This window comes from Mauremys reevesii, linkage group 4 (assembly GCF_016161935.1).
Source record: "Mauremys reevesii isolate NIE-2019 linkage group 4, ASM1616193v1, whole genome shotgun sequence".
In the NCBI taxonomy this organism is placed as follows: Eukaryota; Metazoa; Chordata; order Testudines; family Geoemydidae; genus Mauremys; species Mauremys reevesii.
In genome coordinates this window covers 130595955-130616488 of record NC_052626.1, presented here as the reverse complement: position 1 = coordinate 130616488, position 20534 = coordinate 130595955, and the positions used below count along the sequence as shown (strand labels likewise).

Sequence of the window (20534 nt, the reverse complement as noted above, 5' to 3'; positions counted from 1 at the left end):
CCTACTTTCAGTTAGAGTCCCTCAAAACTCTACACTAAGATTCTGGCTCTGCTCATTAACTTCAGAAACGGACCTAAAGCAAACCCTACCCCTGACCTCTCCTGGACGCAGGCATCCCAACGCCGAGTTCTGCAGCATGGGCCCCTATCGATCCTCTCCCTGCTCCGCCCTGTCCTCTTGGCTTATGGCGTTTCATAAAAGCTACCAACGTCTCCCCTTCCCCCGGCTTTGCATTCCCACCTTCCTCCTGCTCCTACCCATGGCGTCCACGGCTGTGATCACGGCAGGAAAGTGCCCAGGAACCGCCGCTCACCTGTACTGCTGCGGGGAAAGCCGGGGGCTGTTGCTGCCGTTGCTGTTGACTTGTTCCACGGTGCTGCTCACGTCGTCGTGGCCGATGTGCAGCATGCCGCTGGTGGAGCTGGTGTTGATCATGGTGGGGCTGTTCAGGAGGGGGAAGTTGCTCTCTGCCAGGGCTGCCTGTAACAGATGGACAGAGAGTGACAGCAGCACCGTGGTGACAGCGGCAGAGTGGTGCTGGCCAACTACACACGAGTTTGGGCACCGTTTGGAGAACAGCTAGATGGAGGCTACATAGCAATTGGCTATGCCATGCCCCACCTTGGCTGCCATCCATTAACAGCTGCTCCCCAACTTACCATGAGCCCAGGAAAGGGAGAGCAAGACTCCGAGGGGGTCAATGTCTCTGCGATAGGCAGGACACCGGGGAGGCTAGGACGCCCAGCTTATTGGTAGGGAATCACTGGGGTTAGTGCGCCTGGATCATCCAAGAGTAACCAATCAGGGGGCTCCTGTGTTATTGATCACGGGAGGTAGGGCTCTCAAATTATTGGTATTAAAGAACTATGAGTTCAAAGGGGTTTGCGTTGGGGGGCTGAAGGGTTATGGGATGGCTGGTGTCAGGGACCCCATAAGTGCAGGGTTCTCAAACTGCATTGCACCCCAACCCCTTTCAAACAAAAATTGCGACACGATGCCGGGGGAGGGGCTGGTGGTGGTCAACGCTGAAGCTCAAGGGCTTCAGCCCCAGGTAGGGGGGCCTGTGACCTGAGCTCTGCCACCCAAGGCTGAAGTCCAACAGCTCAGGCTTCAGCCCTGGGCCCCGGCAAGTCTAGCACCAGCCCTGGCGACCCCATTAAAATGGGGTCCTGACCCACAGTTTGAGAACCGCTGCAATAGGGCAACGTGTTGTTAAACCCAACTTAGCTGGGTGCATTTGATAGCTGCACGCCATGGTTTTCTCTTGCTGAGCAAAGTTGTGGGGCTTGTGGAGCGTGTCTCTCCTGGTTTGGTTGGCTGCTATACCGCAGAAGAGCTCTGGCAAGAAGGAGAGGGTCTGGCAGGAGCAGAGGACAAGCCCAAGCTGTCTGCTATCAGTGGAGGGGCCTTACCTGGTAGCTGGCATTAAGTGCTCCGTAACTGAGTCCCGAAATCATGTTTTTGACTAAAGTTGGACTCCTGCAAATGAGAAACGAAAAGAAGCAGCTCTTAGCTCCTGGCCCAGGGAATGGCAGGGTCAGAGATGGGGCTCTGCGGAGGAGGGTAAAGCAATAGCAGACTCCTGGCACTTCAACTTCCCCACGGCGCTGCCCTGCCCCTGGGCTCGCCTGGACACATGCCCTGCCCCAGCAGAGGGAGGCAGGGAAGGAATGAAGAATGGCCATTAGACACCTCACCATTTTACCATCTCTCCCTTGATCCATGCTGAGCTTGAGCCATCCGAGCAAGCCCGGATCCGCTCATGGCTTGTTCCTGCCACCCACAACTTTCAGATAAGGAAAGGGGGTTGGCCATCATTTTAAAGGACCATCTTGCAGGCCCATACCCAGTCAATAACAGCATTTCCTTTACATTTCTCTCCTTCCTTCCCTTGTAGGTTTCTGTCTTTTTCCTCCCTTTGTCAGTTTCTTTCCGCCCCATTTCTTTATCCCTATCGCTCTTTTCCACCCCTTAATTCTCTTCCCCCCTTCTCCTTGTTTCTTTGTCTTGTCCTCTTCCCCCCCGTCTCTGCTTCTCTCCCCTCGACCCTCCAGGAGGCTGCCAGAGGCAGAAGGAGATTAGCAGTCATGCCCGTGTCTCTGTGCAGCAGCTCTTCCCCGACAGTGCCAGCAGCAATGCCTTCACGTGGCCAGGGATTCTCTGCACGCTACTCAGGTATGCACCCTGATGGGCTTGTACGGGTGAGTGTGGCTAAGCCCATATACACGCTGACGAATGCTCAAGTCGCATGTTGGCAAGCGTGAGCGCTGTGCATACGTACAGGGATGTGCAAGGAAGGGCCGGGGTGGCTCAGTACCAAAGCCTGGGTCTGAAGACCCTCGAGCTGTGTGTGTGTGGGGGGTGGAGGGGTTTGATCCAGATTTGACAGTTCAGGCCCATCTCAGGGTTAACAGGAAATGCTAAGGGGTGGATTGCTGAAAGAGCATGTGCTGGGTGAGGCTTGTTGTCGTGGAAATCCTGGGACGGTGCTGTGTGATGGGATTCGTCTGCCCCGTCTCCTCACTAGTGCCCTGGAGGCAAGCTAGGATCCTGCCATCCCAGCTGAGCTCCCCACAGAGGAGGTTCTCAGGGGCAGGAGGGCAGGACCCACCCTGTCATCTTTGGTGGCCTTCGCTTTTGGTACTCGACTTCGTCTACCGTCCAGACAGCTCCCTTGACGTTCTCCACTCGCACAAAGCACTTGTGCAGGCTCAGGTTGTGGCGCACGGCGTTCTGCAGAGGGGACAGAAGGGAGACTCAAAGCGGATGAAAGACACGCAGCAGACACATCTCTGCCACCCATGGCATCCCCCAGATGGCCCTACTGTCAGCCAGTACGCTCCTCTTCCCCTACAGCCCTGTTCACCAGCCACCGAGCCTCCCTCAAACCCCACCTCCCGTGCTGAAGGGTGACTGGCAGCGGTAGGGGTGGAGAGCTCTCAGCCAGCCACGTTCTGCTCAGCAGCTACTCAGGGAAGTTGGCCTGTGGGTGGGGGACAGAGCTACACAGTAACAGTGACCATTGCGTAGAACCACACAGAGGCTGCTCTGGAAAGAGCTCCCTTGCACTTTATAAGCAGGGCAGATGGCAACCTATGGCACTCGCTGACCTAGACAGTGCTACCACCGGGATCATCCTTAGCGCTGGGACGTTTGCCACCTCCGCCTGCGTGCTGGGCTGATCTGGGGGGCTTTAAGTGACAGTAGCACTGGTGAATAGTGTGGCACCGATAGCCCACCAATGGAAGCCCTCCAGACACTGCTTGGCCAACGCCAGTGCAGGTGTCTCCCATGCTGCATTTCACCCCTCAGGGCATCATCTCCAAGGAGGGGAGGTGGGAGCAGCGGAAAGTGTTTAGTCTTCATGGCTTCTTGAGGTGTTTGGGGACATTGCTTCATGCCAGTTTGCATCTGGCCTGAGACCTGCGTGAGAGCCATCAGAGGATGCTAAATTCTAGCCACCAATGGCCTGCCCACCATAGCCCACTGCCGATTGCTGAGCCTCAAACCTGGTGCACTCTGCTAGCCATTTGAGACAAGGAGAGTCTCATGCTGCCTCTGCCATCGCTCGCTCCCTCTGCCGACGGAGAGCAGCATCCCCCTCCCGGCTCCTTGTGCTGACGTGAGGAGTGGGCTTGGGGACAAGACCTTATGCTATATCTCACCCCTCCAAGGCAGGCGGGAGGCACCCTTTCTGATACCCTGCCCAGAGAGCCATCTTCGGCCCTTTTATGGCCCCTGTGACTGGCATCTCAGTCTTTAATGCACTTCTCATCACAGACCTGAGAAGCCGGGCAGGGCAAGAATCCCCCTTCAGCAGGAGGGGAGCTAGGTGCACAGAGACTAATTGACCTGCCCAAAGTCACACAGAAAATGAAACATCAAGCAGGGAATGGCCCCAAAGTCTCCTGAGTCCCAGGCGAATGCCCTGACCACCACACTATCCTACTCAGCACCGTCCTCTATTCACATCCCTTAGGGGGAATATACGATCCCCCGCCTACCTTAACAAAAGCACTTGCTGCATCTTACCCCAGCCAGGGAGAGGGGGAGGAGAGACGGCGGGCAGGGTCCTGCAGAAGGAACCCCCACCCCCCTACTTCTCTCATCTCAGCCAACCAGCCCGGGGATAAAACAGCCTCTTGCTGCCCCCCCCCACCCCGCATCTTTTCCCTTCCCAAGGCCCAGCAACCTCGATCCTGTGAGACTGCCCGGCGCTCTGAGCTCCCGCTTGCACCAACAAGAGCCGGGGGTGCTCAGCTGGTGGCAAGTTGGGGCCCTCCACGAGTCTCGGCTCAGCCGAATCTTGAGCCATTGGTGGGAGGCGGAGGGAAAGGAGAGGCAGACGGGGACAGGGCAGGGGCGAGCTGCATCAGAAAGGCACACGAGACGCAGTCGTCACCGTTCTTAGCTCGGAGACACTCAGAAAAGCGGGCTTTTTTTTTTTTTTTTTTTCTTTTTAAGTCCGTTCCTTCCCTTTTTTCTTTCCGTCGCCCATCTTTACATTTCTAAATGTAAAATAAAGAGACACACACGTAGGCAGACGGCACAGCCCCGAGAGACACCGGCTCCCCCTTTCCCCTTCCAACTCCCTGCCATTTGCTACTGCCCCTATTTCATTACCAATTTTAATTTGCCTCTAATTAAATCCTGTGTATTTTTCCGACTCACTTGCTAATCCATGAGGGAGGCAGGAGGCTGGAGTGGAATCTCTCCGAGCTATAATTACAAAGGGCCTAATCACGCCGGGGCTCTGCCTTTGAATAAATTTCCTTGCATTAAGGTTCTCAGATTCTCTGCCTTGCAAATGAGAATGACCCCAATTTCAGGAAGTTGGCCTCAGAGGGTTTTTTTTTTTTTATTTCGAGTCCTGATTCGTGATGAGAGACTAATTCGTTACGCTAAAACATTAACAGCAATTTAAAAGGTCGAACGGGGGCCGTATAAACAAAGGAGCCAGCCAAGACAACATGGCAAAAGGAGAGACAGGGACAGGGACCAAAACCCCCTCACTGGAAAGTGTTACAGTTCCCGAAAACTCATCCAATTGGACCGTTTCCTCCTTTTTGCCTTTGAAAAAACCAAAAAAAAATCAAACAAAAAAAGTGCGACTCCTCCCTGAGCACTGAACAAATGCATCCGCTCTTGCCAAAGCAACACCACTGCCCGAAACATCCAGTGTGGATGCTGGGTCAGCAGCCTCTCTGCATTGGTCTTATTTCTAGTGCAGCACTACCTGGAGGTTCCAACTGAGATCGGGGCTTCATGGTGCTTGGCACTGGACACACAGCCAGCGAGAGACAGGGCCTGCCCCAAAACAGATAAGGCATGGGAGAGGGGAAGGATTACTCCCTCTACTTTACAGACGGGGAACTGAGGGACAGAGAGATTAAGAGTAACATTCTCAAAAGCATCGGGTATGTTTACACTGTGTTTTAAAATCTGTGCCAGTGAGTGTCCACAGACTTGGTCTCACAGGGCTCACACTACAGTGCTAGAAACAGCTGTACAGACAGTGGGCCTTGGCCTCTGAAGCCTTGGAAGGGGTTACAAGAGTCTACACAGCTGTTTTTTAGCACTCTGTTGACCTGGGCTTGGAGACTTGCTGCTGCGGATTTTACAGTGTAGTGTAGACGTACCCCTAACGAGCCAGCAACCTTTCCCTTTGGAAAATCAGACTTGGGCTCTTAGGAGAAAGTTAGTGAGACTTCAGTTTCTTGGCGACCTTTGAAAGTGCAGCTTAGGCGCCGAAGTCACTTTGGGTAAAATATTCAGAAGTGCCGAAGTGACTAGTCCAAGGTCACCCAGGGAGTCACAAGAAATCAAACCCAGATCCTGGTCCAGTGCCTTAGCCACAAGCCCACCTATCTCTACAGAGGTGCACACAATGATCCATGCTCCTTCCCCATCCCCTTCCGCAGCTGTGCCAACACGCATGGGAGATAGTCCCCACTGGTGCATCTCAGGTTCCGTACTGCTGCTCCCACAAACAGGGGGCACATGCAGCAAGCCAGTGGCCACTGGCAAAGAAAAGCTCTGCCATTCTCACTAGAAACAAATCTGGCAGGGAACGAGGGAGATTCTTTCACTGGGATTCCTCCCCCATACTCCCACAGACACTAAGCAAGAGGCTTGATGGGCCCTGAGCTCCTGCGGCGAGCCAAGGTCCCCCTACTGGTTCAGGAGCCCCAAGATGTCGCTTTGGGAACCTCTCGCCCTCAGCTCTTCGGTACGGCAGCACCTCCCACCGACAGAGACTTTGACCAGGGAGGCTTTGATGAAGAGGAGTTTGGGTTTCTTGTCTCAGGAGTTTGGAAGCTTGGAGGTGGATTTTTTCCCCTTAAGGCGTCACCTGGCAGATGGGATCTGCCCTGGATCCCACTGCCCTTCAACCTGTGCCCTCTGGCTAGCAAACAGAGCTCCTCCTTTAGCACACGGCAGAATGAATAAATCTCCTGGACAGCTCCCACCTCCTCCCTTCCTGTGTGTATTTGGGATTCCTCCTTCAAACAAAGACCAGATTAAAGGAGAGAGGCACAGCAAGGCCACAACCCTTATTAAAAAATAATACCCCGGCACTGTACAGTAATGACTCTGTAACCCAAATGTAAGCAGCATCCCACCATTACTGTACAACGCTGTCATGGGCGTGTGTATATATATTAATAGAGGCACGAAGTGGGAGGAAAATTAATCAAAATCATTCGGAGGGCTAGGCTGTGGGGAGAGGGCTGAAGAATTGAATGGAAAATAAAAGGATTTTGTTTTGTTTTTTTAAAATGTAATTTATGTAATTTAACAGAGAATTCTCTTCCTTGCTGTGGAATTCGACAGGAGGGTTCAAAATACCTCCAGAAAGGATCGCATTCTCCATTCAGTGCGGCAGGGATTTTAGGGTAGAACCCTAACGCGGATTCATCCCTACCGACTTCAACAGGGGCTTTTCCATAAAGGAAATTCTGCTCTGAGGGATGCGGACGTAAATCCACGCAAATCAATGGAGTACGCAAGTCGCTGGCTGAGAGTCGAATGGTGCCTAGGGATCCCACACCTGAGATTAGCGCCCCATGGTGCTAGGTGCTGTACAAACACACAAGGTATATACAAAAAAACCCCACAACAGCCAGTCTTAGAACCTGGGTCAACTGATTTGGCCTCATGAGGCTCACGCTTACGGGCTAAAAATAGCACAGTAGAGGATGGATTTGGGCTGAAGCCTGGGCTCTTGGACCCACCTGCCCCCATCACTAGATTTCAGAGCCCGGGCTCCAGACCGAGCCTGTACATCGAAACAGGAGCACAAGCCTGAATCAGCTGATCTGGGCTCTAAGATTCACTCTTGTGGGCGGTTTTTTTTAAAAGCATAAAAAACACCCATAGCGAGAGACAGTCCCTGCCCCAAAGGGACTACAACCTAATCAGAGGCGGCAGAGTAAGGACAGGAGAGGAGCACAGAAATGGTCAGCAGCAGAGCTAGGATTAGAACCCATCTTTCCTGAGTCCCAGGCCAATCTCCTAGCCACTGGACCAGCCTAGTTCTCAACAGAAGCAGCTTCTCAGACAGTGACTTGCATGCAAATACATTTCAATGCAACACCCCACAGGTAGGCACGGTGTGACCCCCTCCATGAACCAGTAGATCCTCTCTCACCGGAAAGCCTACCGTGTCTGTCTAGCGGCCCACTCGTTGCTGGAGCTCCCTTTTGTCTTCCACCGCACAAGCATCCAGATCCCATCACCTATAACACTGCATTTCAGTGCATAGCCCAGTGTCCGGGCTTGCCTGAATGGGCTCTTAGAGGCTATGTCTACACTGCAGCACACGTAGGCAGATCCGACCTAGCTTTGATCGAGCTCGCTCGCTACAAATAGAGGTGAAGGTGCAGCAGCGTGGGCGCTGGCACGGGGTAGCTGCCGGAGTACAAGCCCAACCGATAGGAGATAGCACATGACACTGGGGCGTCTCCGCTAGCCCTCTAAAATAAGTCAGCCAACCCTAGCTCGAGATGCTTACACATACTGCAATCACACCTCCCGACTGTAGAGTAGATGGACCCCCAGTGGCCATTCTAACACACGAGGCTGCAGGCCAAGAGAGCAATAACCCCTTGGAAGTGCATGGCCCGGAGTCTTAACGGTTCTCTTGTGAAATGGACATTGGGACGGGTGGGGAAAGCCATGTTGAGATATAAAATCAACCCGGGCATTTTATTGGCGGGGGTCTGACGTTGCCAGATCCAGGCTCTTACAAGAGCTTAACCCCCGCAGTGTTTCGAGTGGACTCAGCATGGGGTAAGGTCACACGCCTGCTTAGCTGGGCTGGTGTTGGGGGGCTGTTTGGGGGGGGGGGGCAGAGAGAGGTCTCTCTCACCTCATCTCAGATCTTCTGCTCTCAGGCCGCCTCCCTGCCTTATTTTAAGGTGGCTTTTGCATTTCGACAGAGTATTTATTTAGTACCAGACTTGGCTGCTCTGTTTGCCTCCTGTCTTTGTCTTGTCTAATGATGTTTGCTTTATGCCCCGGCCCTGCTTTCCCTCCCTCCCAACCCCTGCCCCCGCCCCATCGTGCTGGAGATTTCTCTGCTGTTGCACCTGCATGCGCCGTCACGCCAACACACGCCACTACCCCTTCCTCTCCTCTCACTTCTTTCCTTCCTTCTCTGTGCGCTTTGCGCCTGCCCAGCGCCTCCTACCTGCTGATCAGCCGGGATTCTCAGAGCTGGTTGAGAAACCATGATTGGTTGTTTTTTTGGGGTCGGGGGGGGGGGATTTAAGGGTTTATTATTATAATTTTTCACCTCCAAAACAAGTTTTTTGCTTTTAAAGACTAAGACTTTTTCCTCGTATCTCCCCCTCTCCCACTTCTGACCCTTCTTCTTTTCAGGGGCAAAATGGAAAAAGGAAGACAGCAAAAAGAAAGAGGAAAAAGACAAAAAGGGGGGAAAGGTCCCTTCTAAACTAGAACATTTCAGTTTTTCCCTTCTAAAATATTGAAAATATTAAGTTTTCTGCAAAACATTTCATGGGGGTGAGAGGAAGAAGGGAGAGGGAGGAGGAGAAATGGCAGTTTTTTCATCCTCAAATGTTTTAGAATGAAAATTTTTGGCCAGTTCTGCTAAATTGTAATGTTTCTGTTTTACAGATGGGGAAACTGAGGCAGCCAGGGGCAGCAGAACACTCCCAGAGTTAGGAATAGAACTCGGGTGTTCTGACTCCCAGTCTCCCATGCTCTAAACCCTGGACATTATTCCTGACTCTGGGAGAGGAGGGAAATCCAGATGTGCTGACTCCTAGTCCCTTGTTCTAACCATTGTTCACCCCCTGTGAACGGTGCCAGGTTTTAATGAGAGCGACGGGTGTGAAAGTGCTGTTCTCCAAAGACGGAAACCATCTGCCAGCTCGGAGGGTGCCATCGCACCAGGGGGTGTGATCCCAAATGCGACTCTTGCGGGGCAGCTTTGGCAGAAGTGCTCATACACAGAGCTGGCCTGGCATGCAAAGAGCTGTTCCCCTGCAAGTGCAATGCTCCACATGAGCCATCAGGAGGAGTCGATGATTGGTGCAGGAAACTCACGGAGCTGTTCAAACAACTGGAGTCCTTCCCGGGCTTGTTTCACTGACCTCTTACCCAGAGCGCTGGTTAATGCTACAGCTCACTCTATGTGCATTGGAGGGGAATTAAAGGGTCGAGCTAAACAGGGGGCACATTTCTCCTTCTCACAGGAGGGGATACCCCTCTCCTCCCACCCCCCGGGAGCTATGTTCTTGGTACACTTGGCACAAGGGCTGAGACGGACTGGCCATGCACAAAGGCCTAATTGAGTAGAAGCAATTAACTTTCTAACACCTTATCTCCAACAGGGGTGGGTTCTAAATCCACACTACTGTACCATAGGATGACCAGACAGCAAATGTGAAAAACTGGGACAGGGAGTGGGGGTGGGGTAATAGGAGCCTATATAAGAAAAAGACCCCAAAATCAGGACTGCCCCTATAAAATCAGGACATCTGGTCACCCTACCGCACCAGGCTGGATTCTCCGGGTTGTCAGATCCTGACGAGCAGGTGGGTGAGGTGAAGTGGGAAGAGAACAGAGAAAAGTTCAAGTGATAACAAAGGAAACAGAGGGTGAGGTGTGTGCAGATGGAGAGATGAGGAGTGGGGATGGCTGAACAAAGGAGAACTGGAATCCTAATCCCTAGTCTAGTGAGCAGGGTAGCACCAGCCCTTCTGCCCCTTGAAAGGGGACTAATTGTTGAAACAAGCCCTCTGTGATGTACCGTCACAGCCTAAAACAGCCAACGGTAGCTCAGATTTCAGGACAGCTTAGCTCAGGTCCCGCAGCCCCAGCGAAGGGCCCTGCAAATTTGCTTTGCCAGCCTGAGACATCGCAATGTCCTGAACGCTCAACTGTGATGAAGGGCACCCATCCTGCAGGATACGCACACGGGGTGGCCTAGGCTCTGCCTTCCCTGCCCTGACACCATTATTCATGGTCAGTCAGCCAGGCACAGGCGCCGCATTCCAGCAGCAAACCCGCCGATTTGGGAAAGGGGACGCTTGTCAGCTAGTTTTGGGCCTGGCCTTTTGATTTCATTTTAATAAAAGAGAGAGAGAGAGAGAGAGAGATGTACAAAACTTTATGGGAAAGGCTTCCAACCCTTTTTCTGTCAGTAAAATTCTACAACCTGTGCTAGGTGGGAGGTCAGATTAGACAATCACAATGGGCCAGATTCTCACCTGATGTAAATCAGCGTCACTCTGCTGAAGTCAGTGGAGCCGCACTGATCTATGCCAGCTAAGGAATGGACCCTTTAATCCTGCAGGTGCTAAGTGATCTGGTGCACACCTCTGGTATTGCCTGAAGTCCTCAGGTTGCCAGAAATCAGACTCAAGGGACTAGGGCCCATGGCACGGAAACATCCCTGATCTTGGTCACTGATCTGGTGATGGACTAAGACCAGATGTCCATGCCAACTGGCCAGCTGCCTTTCAGTCTGTTTCATCTCTTGGGTATCGTTAATTCGTTTGCAAACTCTTTTTGTCCCAGAGATTGGGGCAGGATTGACGGGAATCCATATCATACGACACTTGTTTGACTTGTACGAAATCATGCTTTTAAAAAAATATATAAAATGCACATGTGCCTGGGAGAGTCCCTTGACAATAGATTATTCAAAATAAAAAACAAACACGGCAGGAAGTGAAATTAACCAAACTATTCGCCACTATCCCAGCCACGAGCATGAAAAGTAAAATGGAACAAATAGTTGAAAGGGAGAGAGCCTATTAAAATACTTTCAGTCTGAATGGTATGAAGGATGGAAGGTATTTTTGTTCATGGTGCACAGATAAATAGGTATAAAAGATTAATAATAGATGTTAGAAGCCTGTTATAGACATGAGTATTATATGTTCTAGACGTCTGGAAGCATGTCAGCAGATGGTGTTATAAGCAGGGCTGGTCAAAAGTTTTCTGTTGAGACTGTTCTCCAGTGGAAAATTGGGTTTTTGATAGAGAGAGAGAGAGAGAGAAAAACCATCTGCTTTCTGCAGAAAATTCAATTTTGTGTTTAAAAAGAAAAACATCTGCCTAGAAACTGAAATATTTTGATTTAGAAATGACACCACAGTTGTGCAACTCCCATGATGCACTGCCTTCTTTGCCCCTGAGGGAATGCAGTAGTGCATCATGGGAGAGGCAGTTCAATTAGGGACTCTGGCCTACAGAGGAGAATGGGGGCATGAGACATTTGAACTACAAATCCCATGAGATGCTGTGGCGGCATTTCAGAATCAAAAAAAATTTTTCCAATGAAAAGTCAAAATTTTCCAGAGAGAAAAAAACCCACTGTGATAAGCTCTAGTCATAAACCATGGTTATAAGTGACTTATTGAGCTGTTGAAATCTATAATAATTGATTAAAACATCTAGCAATCATTTATTAGACCTTCAGGAATGCATCATTAGTATAAAAAGTAAGATCCTAAAAGATGTTATTTGAATCACAGATATTTCTTTTAAGTTTTATATTCATAGTGGCCCTCTAAATGCTTTGATCCATGTTACTTTGAGTTAAAGCGAGTTGAATTGTGTTGTATTACAAATTGATACATACCAGGGAAAAAACTCTGGCCTGGCAGGTGGATGGAGTAGATGCCACTTAATAGATATTTTTCTGTCTCTGTCATCTCAGATTTTATAAATTCCTAAACAAACAAGACTGGAAATCTTTCCCAAGCTCATATTTTGTCCTCAAACAGATCAGCTATTCACCTCTGTCTGTGGATGGAGCTCAGAGCAATTAGGAGTGAATTGTCAGCATCAATGCTTTCCAAGGTGCTTGGCAGCAAGGCGGTACTGTGCTGGGAGTTGGCATCAGCGGGAAATGGGAAGCCCTTACTGATCTCAACACAGTGGGGGTTTCTAAAGAACAGTAACAGAGAACTTGAAAACCAAAGTGACAGCTCCTCATATAGATTATGAGTGAGTGCTTGTTCTACTGCAACATGAACAAGTCTCTCTTATTAATTTTTCCCATTATGGCAGTGCCTAGATGCTTCACATTGAGATAGTAGAGGACAGTTCCTGCCCCGGACTCCTCCCAGTTGAAACAGACATGGCAGATGAAGAATGATTAAACCCGTTTTACAGATGGGGAACTGGGGAACTGGGGCCCAAACGGATTACCCCCCTGCCCAAGGTCACACGGAGTCTGCGTCAGAGCTGGGAACTGCACTCAGTTCTCCTGAATCCCCGTCCAGTGCTTTAACCATTGGACCATCCATTCTCTTCTTATACCCTTGAACAGCTTCCTATACAAACCACCACTAGCCAGCGGTACAACCAGCAGCAAACTATTCATTATAAGAGACGCATGCCAACTAAGGGTGAGTTAACTGGATTGGCTAAAATAAGAAGCCTCTCCCCTGCAACCAGCCGAACCCTCTTTTGAGCTTTAATATTCCCACTCCCTACGCTCTCAGCAGCCCTGAACTTCTGAGCTCCAGAGCTGGAAGCAATGAAAGCTGCGAGAGAGACAGCTCCTATGGGACTTCTGAGCCGGTGGGAAGTACCAACCCCAGCCCAAGAACCACCTACTTGAGCGATTCCCCGCCTGCTGTCATTCAAGGCTGGGATAATTCACCCATACTTCTGGGCACTGCCCTGAAACAAACCTTCTGAGCTTTGCACTAATCGAGGTCCGCTCAAGGCCATGCTGTCCGGGGCACAGAGAAGCCAGCTTGGTGACTTGCTCACGCCCACTTGCATTGGCGTAGGACGCCACTAGGAGCATTTGACTGGGGTTGTAAATTCTTTGGGGCAGGGACTGTCCTTGTTACACAGTGTCTAGCGCAGTGAAGCCCTGGTACAAATTATACAAGGGAACAATGGTGATAATAAAAGCACCCAAAAGAGGATGAGGACCATCGGTGGGGGAAGGAGCAGAGAAGGATCAAGGCATAAAGGGCGAGGGGGGTGGATGGGTGAAAACTAAAAGAGCCACAGCCCTGAACGTGGAGGTTCGCTAGGCTTTAGAGGCTTGTGCAGGGAGGTCTTCCAGCGCCCAAAGCTCCCCAGCACTCAGTTTCACAGGCACAAGTAATGTGACTATCCCCACCGGCCCAGGGTCAGGTCCACTGAGAGGACAGGAGACCTGCGTCCCATCCCCGGCTCTGCCGCTGACCTGCTGCGTGACCTCGGCCAAGTCACTTCTTCCCCTGTCATATTCAGCTTGTAAATTCTTTGGCAGGAGGGGCTGCTTCTCACTACAGCGATGTACAGCACCAAGCACAAGGAGGCTCTGATTTAGCCGGGGTCTCAAAGCTCTACCGCAAGACACATGATAAAGACCATTCTGGAGCTTGCAGGTGAGGCAGGGATTCCAGACGCCATTGGAGACAATTCCCTTCAGTTTATCCCCCTCTGCCTCTTCCTCTCAGTTCAGTTAATAGGCAGCTGGCTGGGTTGAGCTCTTATCAGGGTTTGAGGCTACACAATGACTCTGGTTTCCCGTCTGAGGGAGTGATTGCATCAGGGTCTGCCTGTAACACCGGTGGAATTACGTCATGTCTGGAAGATGGGATGGGGGCAGAGGGGGGAGGCGCTGACTGAAAAACAGCGGTGCCCAGCAGCAGGAACGTGACCCCTGCCCCTTCCCCACTGGAGATGGTGCTTCCCTGCAGCCTCCCCGTGAGGGTCTCCAGATCTAGACCAGAACCGTTGAATGGAAAAGGCACCAAGAGGGAGTGGAGCCTGAATAACAGAGGGGAGGTGCACGGCGAACCGCAGGCCCAAGGGGCCAACTTCAGGCCTGGGGTAAGTGGGTGCAAATTTACGGACGTCCCGAGGTTAATCCTGCATGCACCTGGAAGCTCAGGTTTTGGGGGCTCCAGGCTTCTATGGAGACTCAACTTCCATGGCATGGAGATCACAGCTCCATTGCTCTGCCTGGGGAACCCTGTCTCGTCCTGGTGCCATGAATCCCAACAAATGGGGAGGGGAGGCTGAGCAGCCCCAACTGACCTCAGGACTCCATTGTGCAAGGCACTGTACATACACAGTAAGAGAGAGCCCCTCCGCCCCAAAGAACTTACAGTCTGAACAGGGTGGGAAAGAGGAAGGACTAGTATCCTCAATTAACAGAGGGGACACTGAGGCAAAGAGAGATGAAGCGACTTGCACAAGGTCCCGGAGCCAGTCTGTGGCAGAGCCGTGAGCTGAAGCCTGGTCTCCAGAGCCCCATGCCGGTGCCTGACCCATAACACCACCCTCGCTCTCAGAACAAGCCCGACGTTTCACCCGCTTTTTTGCCAAGGTGAAAGACAGGCGGCAGCCAGCTCACACAGAACCTCATCCCCTCAGATGAGATTTGGTACCCTAGCAAGAGCCGTGGCAGCTCTGGAGACTTTGACAGCTTGGCTGAGGCATCTTTATTTGCAGTGAGACACCAGCCCCCAGGTTATCATTAACCTTATTTTCTATTTCTAGAGTCTAACTTTTTTCCTTTTTTTTTTTTTAAATACCCTTCTCCTGTACCCAAAATGTACAGGTTTAGCTCCAGACCTAGTTCCTGAGCCTTTTTGAGGGAGCTGCTCACTCCTGCATGATCCCCTGGGGGCACTGAACAGCGCCTACCTGAGAGCGCAAACCCTAGAGAGCGGCCATTCACATCTGACCTTCTCTGGAGTTTGAGGACACATGGGGGGTGGAGGGGGGGGGGAGATAAATGGTTAGGAAAAAAAGAAGAGTTTGATTTTTGCAGCGGAACCGAGCACTTGGGGCTCCCACTGATTTCATTAAGAAATGCAGGTGCTCAATCCCCCTGCGGATCAGTTCGTCACTGCTCAAGATGCTACAGAGAGAGGCATTACAGGAAGCCCTAAGACAGACAGGGAGGCAAGTTAGGTGCTCACAGACTAGCTGCTCCATAACCCCCTTCGGAAACCTCGCAATCCACTACCCCAATCCCATAATCCTCCCCCGCCTGGGGGCACCCTGGCACACACCATCCAGCGGCCCACAAAACAGGTGCAGCTCAACAGAGTTCTGTCTTTATACAGGGCCAGACAACGAAAAACCAACTCTGCCAGCTGCCCCGTTGAGCCCATCTCTCTGGCATGTAGGGTGTTTGCCTGCATGATGGATGCATGGGGGTGACGCACAGCTGGGAAGTTCTGCAGGGTGGTTTTGCCCTGTAACAAGGGTGAGCGGACACATCCTGGTGCACTTGGAAATGGGAATTTCTCTATTAACCCGGGGGAACAAGGGGACATTTGCTCCTGTGCACCACTTACATCCTACGGCTTCAGAGGGACCCCATGGCTCACAGGCCTCATGCTGTGAGGAGAATTGTGCCCATCCCGAGTCATGCTTTGAATGCTCAGGGAAACATAACACCATCTTTCCACTCACTCATGCCACCCTCGGCGCTTGTGTCAGACCGACGGACCTGTCTGTGTCGTGGCTTTACATGGCACCGCCGGGCAATGCAATAAGGTTGTGAGAATGCCACCAACGGGACATTATCAGACAGTGATTCGCTGGGGACAGAGCAACTCAGGGACAGCTCAAAGCTGTTCTCGGATGTACGGCTCAGCTAAAATCTGCAGTAAATCCCCCCCCCCCAACCCAAAAGACCTCATATTCCAATGTCGAGAAGCCACCAAAGTACCACCTCAATAGGCGGGAGTCAGAGGGAAAAGTACTTCTCCTGGATGCATACACAGCTGCCCTTCGTAGCTGTGATCTGGAGCCCACTAATAAAAGCCACCCCGGCAGCAGACCCTGCCATGTACCGCCAGCGCCCCGAGCGAGTTCTGCAGCTGATGGAGAGGAGGTGAAGAATGAAATCCCAGGCGGGGCTTTACCTTCCAGGTGGCGGTGTTCCTCCTGAAGTAGGCAAACATCCGCGTGAACCAGTTGTAGATTTCATTCAACGTTAGCTGCCTGTCTGGGGTCTCCAGGATAGCCTGGAATTCAGAGGGGAGGGGGAACCCAAACCAATTACTTATAAAGCATCAATCCCAAGAGTCTGTATCACTGATTAAGCAGCAAAGAGTCTTGTGGCACCTTATAGACTAACAGACGTTTTGGAGCATGAGCTTTCGGGGGTGAATACCCGCTTCGTCGGATGCATGTATCACTGATTGCGCCTGCCAACCACGATGGGCGAGCTGCAGAAGAGCCAGAGGTTCTGTCTGGATCACGAAGGGGCTCACCCATAGATCTCAAAGCACACAAGCCTTGCTATTTGGGTGCAGAGGGAGCGTCATGCCTCAGGGCATGCAGCAGTTCAGTGGTGGTCTCCTGACTCCCAGTCCAGTGCCCTACCCACTGGACCATGCTGCCAAAAGATTGCATGCGCCGAATCAACTATCTAACTCCAGAGAAAGCTCAGCTAATCTTGCTGTCCAAAGAGGAGTTAAATGGAGTTACAGTGGCAGAAATCATCCTTCCAAACGAACCTTGTCTGTGTCAGGCATAGACTTTTCAAGACCCCCCCTCCCCCGAGCCAAAGAGCCAGTGGCGGCTCCAGGCACCAGCGCTCCAAGTGCGTGCCTAGGGTGGGAAGCCGCGGGGGGGTGGCCTGCCAGTCCCTGCGAGGGCGGCAGACAGGCTGACTTTGGCGGCTTGCCTGCGGGAGGTCCGCCGGTCCCACTGATTCAGCGGCAATACGGCGGTGGGTACGCCGAATCCGTGGGACCTCCTGCAGGCAAGCTGCCGAAGGCTGCCTGACTGCCGTGCTTGGGGCGGCAAAAAAGCTAGAGCCACCCCTGCAAAGAGCGAACAATAGGAATGCTCCGATTTGTATTTCTTCATAAGCATATTTGCATATGCAAATCAAAGGCTCACACATTTGATCCGTGGGGCTGGAGGGGTTGAGAGAGGCTGATGGAGTGGCACAGACTATACCTGACACCCCAGAGCCTGTCCTTGGGTTTGCTCCATGCTGCTTGTGCGCCACACAAATGGCCAGACAGCACAGGGCCACTGGCAGGGATGCTGAGTCCCTCTATGCCCTGTCTCTCCTGGATTTTAAGGTGATGGCTGATGACCCTAGAGACTGGGGTTCCCCAATTATCCACAGAGCAAATATAGCACAGGCAAGGCCGGCCTCCCCTCCAACACTGCATCAGGATGGATGAAGAGGTGATCTTCACCTTCATGGACCAGTTCTTGGGCGTCTCTGATGAGACCCACAATAAAAGAGGGCAACCAGTGTCCAGTGGTGTTGGTGAGGCAGATGCCCACCCACTGGGAACCCACTTCGCAGAGGCAGGTCTTTAAATGCGCCGTCATCATTTTTGTGAAATAAATATTACTATGAATAACTTACACAACTGAAGTGCCTTTTCCCTGAGGATCTCCAAGTCATCTGCACACAACCAGAGCAATGGCGCTTCACCCGTTTACACCAGCTGAGGATCTGGCCCCTAAGGAATTAGCCCTCTCTGTGCTTCCCTGTGGAGTTGTTATCCTGATTTGCTAATTAGGGCCCTGGAGATCACAAAGCAAGTCGGTGGCAGAGCTGGGGATGGACCCCAGAGTCAGGCCTCCCAGTTCTCAGCTCGAATCACAAACAGCCTACCACATCAGGACATAGCTGCCTTCACAGCTCCCCGAGCCGGGGTGGGGGTTCCTCACCTGCCGGATAAGTGAGGCATACGTGAAGGGCGGCCGGACGTCTGTGTTTTTGTAAAACTCGTGATTCTGTGCAAGCTCTGGAGAGGGGGGGAAGAGAGAGAGAGAGAGAATATGAAGGAACCGAATCTAGTAACTCATACCACACGAGCATCAACGACCCACCCACCGCCGCTCTTACCTGAAGATATTGGGGGGCAGAATTTTTCGGGGTTTCTCCTGCGAATGGCCCCCATGGTCTGTAAGGTGGAGGAGCTGATGACGGATGGGCCCTGCCGCAAGGGAGTGATGGGGGCGGTGGCGGAGGTAGGGGGATGAGGTAAGCCATCTGGAAAGGTATCTGAAGTGCTCTTGGAGAGGGTGGCGCTTGAGACCAGGTTCAGCTGCACAGACAGGGGCGGAAGAAATTGAGAGCAGTTGGGAACGGACATGGAGATGGTCTTAGGTAGGGAGAGTGATTCGGTTCCACGCTGTGAAACACGGGAGAGCGCACAGGGCCCTCTGACCCAGGGGGATGGGCACTAAAGGAGGATCTCATGGATCCTGCAGGAAAACTTTATCAACACATTACAGCTCCAAATGGGCCTGACCCAGCCCCCATCGCAGTGACTGGAAAGGCCCCCCCATGGGCTTCAGTGCAACTTGGATCCAGCCCCGAGTGTCTTAATCCTGAAGCACTTTGCAAGCCGACATACCAACTACACACAGGGACCACTTCACCCCCTGCCAAAATGCAGCCAGCTCTGGGATGAGACTGTGGGCAGCTGCTGAACAGGACAGGAAGTGAAGCATTATGCGCAGGAAGCAGAGAATCCTGCCTCTCACTGAAACAGCAGGTGGAATTCAGGAGGAATCACCCCAGCATGGTTGGCTTCAAGCCCTTGGAGTTACAGCTCACCTTAGAGAGGGCACTGCTAGAACATCACACAGGGCAACTCAGGAGGAAAGCTGACACCTGAGTCATCAGGACGTACTCTCTGCAGCACACAGGGATTCCTAAGGGGTGTTTGACCCAGGTACTGCCCAGGTCCTTGTGAGAGCTGAGCTAGCGAGGGATCAGGTACCGAGATTTTAAGGGCACTGCGTACGGTTTGTGGGGGATAGGTGCAACGATCTCGATTTCTGGCCTGGAATTTTGCTCAGTGAACTCTTTACGGGGACAGAGGAGGAGGCACTGATGGGGATACATTTGCTCACGCCCCTAGCCAGGTTCACTACTGAACAGGAGCAGAAGGACCTGGGGATGCAGAGAAAAGCCATGAAGATACGGGGAGAGCAGGCGACCGACAGAGAGAGAGAGAGAGAGGCCACCCTTCCAATGAATAAACTCCTTCAGGAGGACGGGGTGATGACACCAAGCAGGAGGGAGCAGGCTGGGGGGAGGCCAGCATTCCCCGGAGCCTCCTTAACACAGAGGATGTCAGCACCTGGGCTTTTCATGAGCCATGCCCTGCTAAAGCACTGGATGTCTAGTAAGGGGAGCAGCACGGACCAGAGCCAAGCCCAGACCTCTAGGGTGGAGATAACCAGAAGCGGATCACTCGGGGATCATTGCTACAAGGATGCGATAACCGAGCTTGAGACACTGAGTACGTCGCAGAGTTCTGTGGCACCTTATAGATTAACAAACGTATTGGAGCATGAGCTTTCGTGGGTGAATACATGCATCCGACGAAGTGGGTATTCACCCAGGAAAGCTCATGCTCCAATACATTTGTTAGTCTATAAGGTGCCACGGGACTCTGCCGCTTTTACAGATCCAGACTAACACGGCTAACACCCCTCTGATATCTGAGTATGTCAGTGACCCTGCCCAGCCTGGATTGACACTGTGGCCGTAACAGGGATATGGTCTGCACGGCTTGGCTCAAAGCTCTGGCGAAGCGAGGAGGAAAGTGGCGATAAGACATTGGGAATGGGCTTTGGAAGAGCTGGATGGGGATGGGCGGATAGGACGGGGGGAGGCACCCGAGAAGGAGGAAACTCGAGGGGATGAGCGGCAGATGAGTAAGGCAGGCTGGTGCTTACAGGTTGACTGAAAGGCTTCGGCTCCGAAGGTCTCATATGGAGGTGGGCCATCATTGCCTGGAGACGCTCGCTTTCTTTCGCCAGCTGTGGGGCGAAGCAGGAGGGAAGAGGTTACTTGTCGCTGCAGGGTAACTCCCAGGGCTGTCTAGCACCCAGCTTCCCAGGGAGCGCTCGCTGAAATGCACTTCTGCTGCAAGCTTCCTTAAGCTCCTCTCTCATCCCTTGCTTGGCCCCCCATGTGCCTGGCACTGTCTGGCCAACGTTCTCTGAGTGCCGCTATGTGATACACCAGGGTTGTTCTCTTCCGTCCCTGGGCCTTCCTTCCTCTCCCGTGGCGAGAGGCTGCCGGTGCTGTGGTCTAC

General features: G+C 52.3%; 1 protein-coding gene across 8 annotated transcripts in view; it reads right to left on the bottom strand.

Annotated features, from left to right (window-relative positions):
* Positions 1-20534, bottom strand: part of FOXP4 (forkhead box P4) — a 140724-nt gene that overhangs the window by 9048 nt on the left and 111142 nt on the right. For all 8 annotated transcript variants that reach the window (XR_005597669.1, XM_039535187.1, XM_039535189.1 and 5 more), the window contains 7 exons: positions 20173-20256; positions 18326-18527; positions 18148-18224; positions 16371-16472; positions 2612-2733; positions 1413-1479; positions 314-480 (listed from right to left, as the gene is read on the bottom strand). Coding sequence is in view for 7 of the 8 variants with exons in the window: in XM_039535187.1 (XP_039391121.1) it covers positions 314-480; positions 1413-1479; positions 2612-2733; positions 16371-16472; positions 18148-18224; positions 18326-18527; positions 20173-20256 (821 nt within the window). In the remaining variant the exon portion in view is untranslated. The remainder of the gene's footprint in view (positions 1-313; positions 481-1412; positions 1480-2611; positions 2734-16370; positions 16473-18147; positions 18225-18325; positions 18528-20172; positions 20257-20534) is intronic.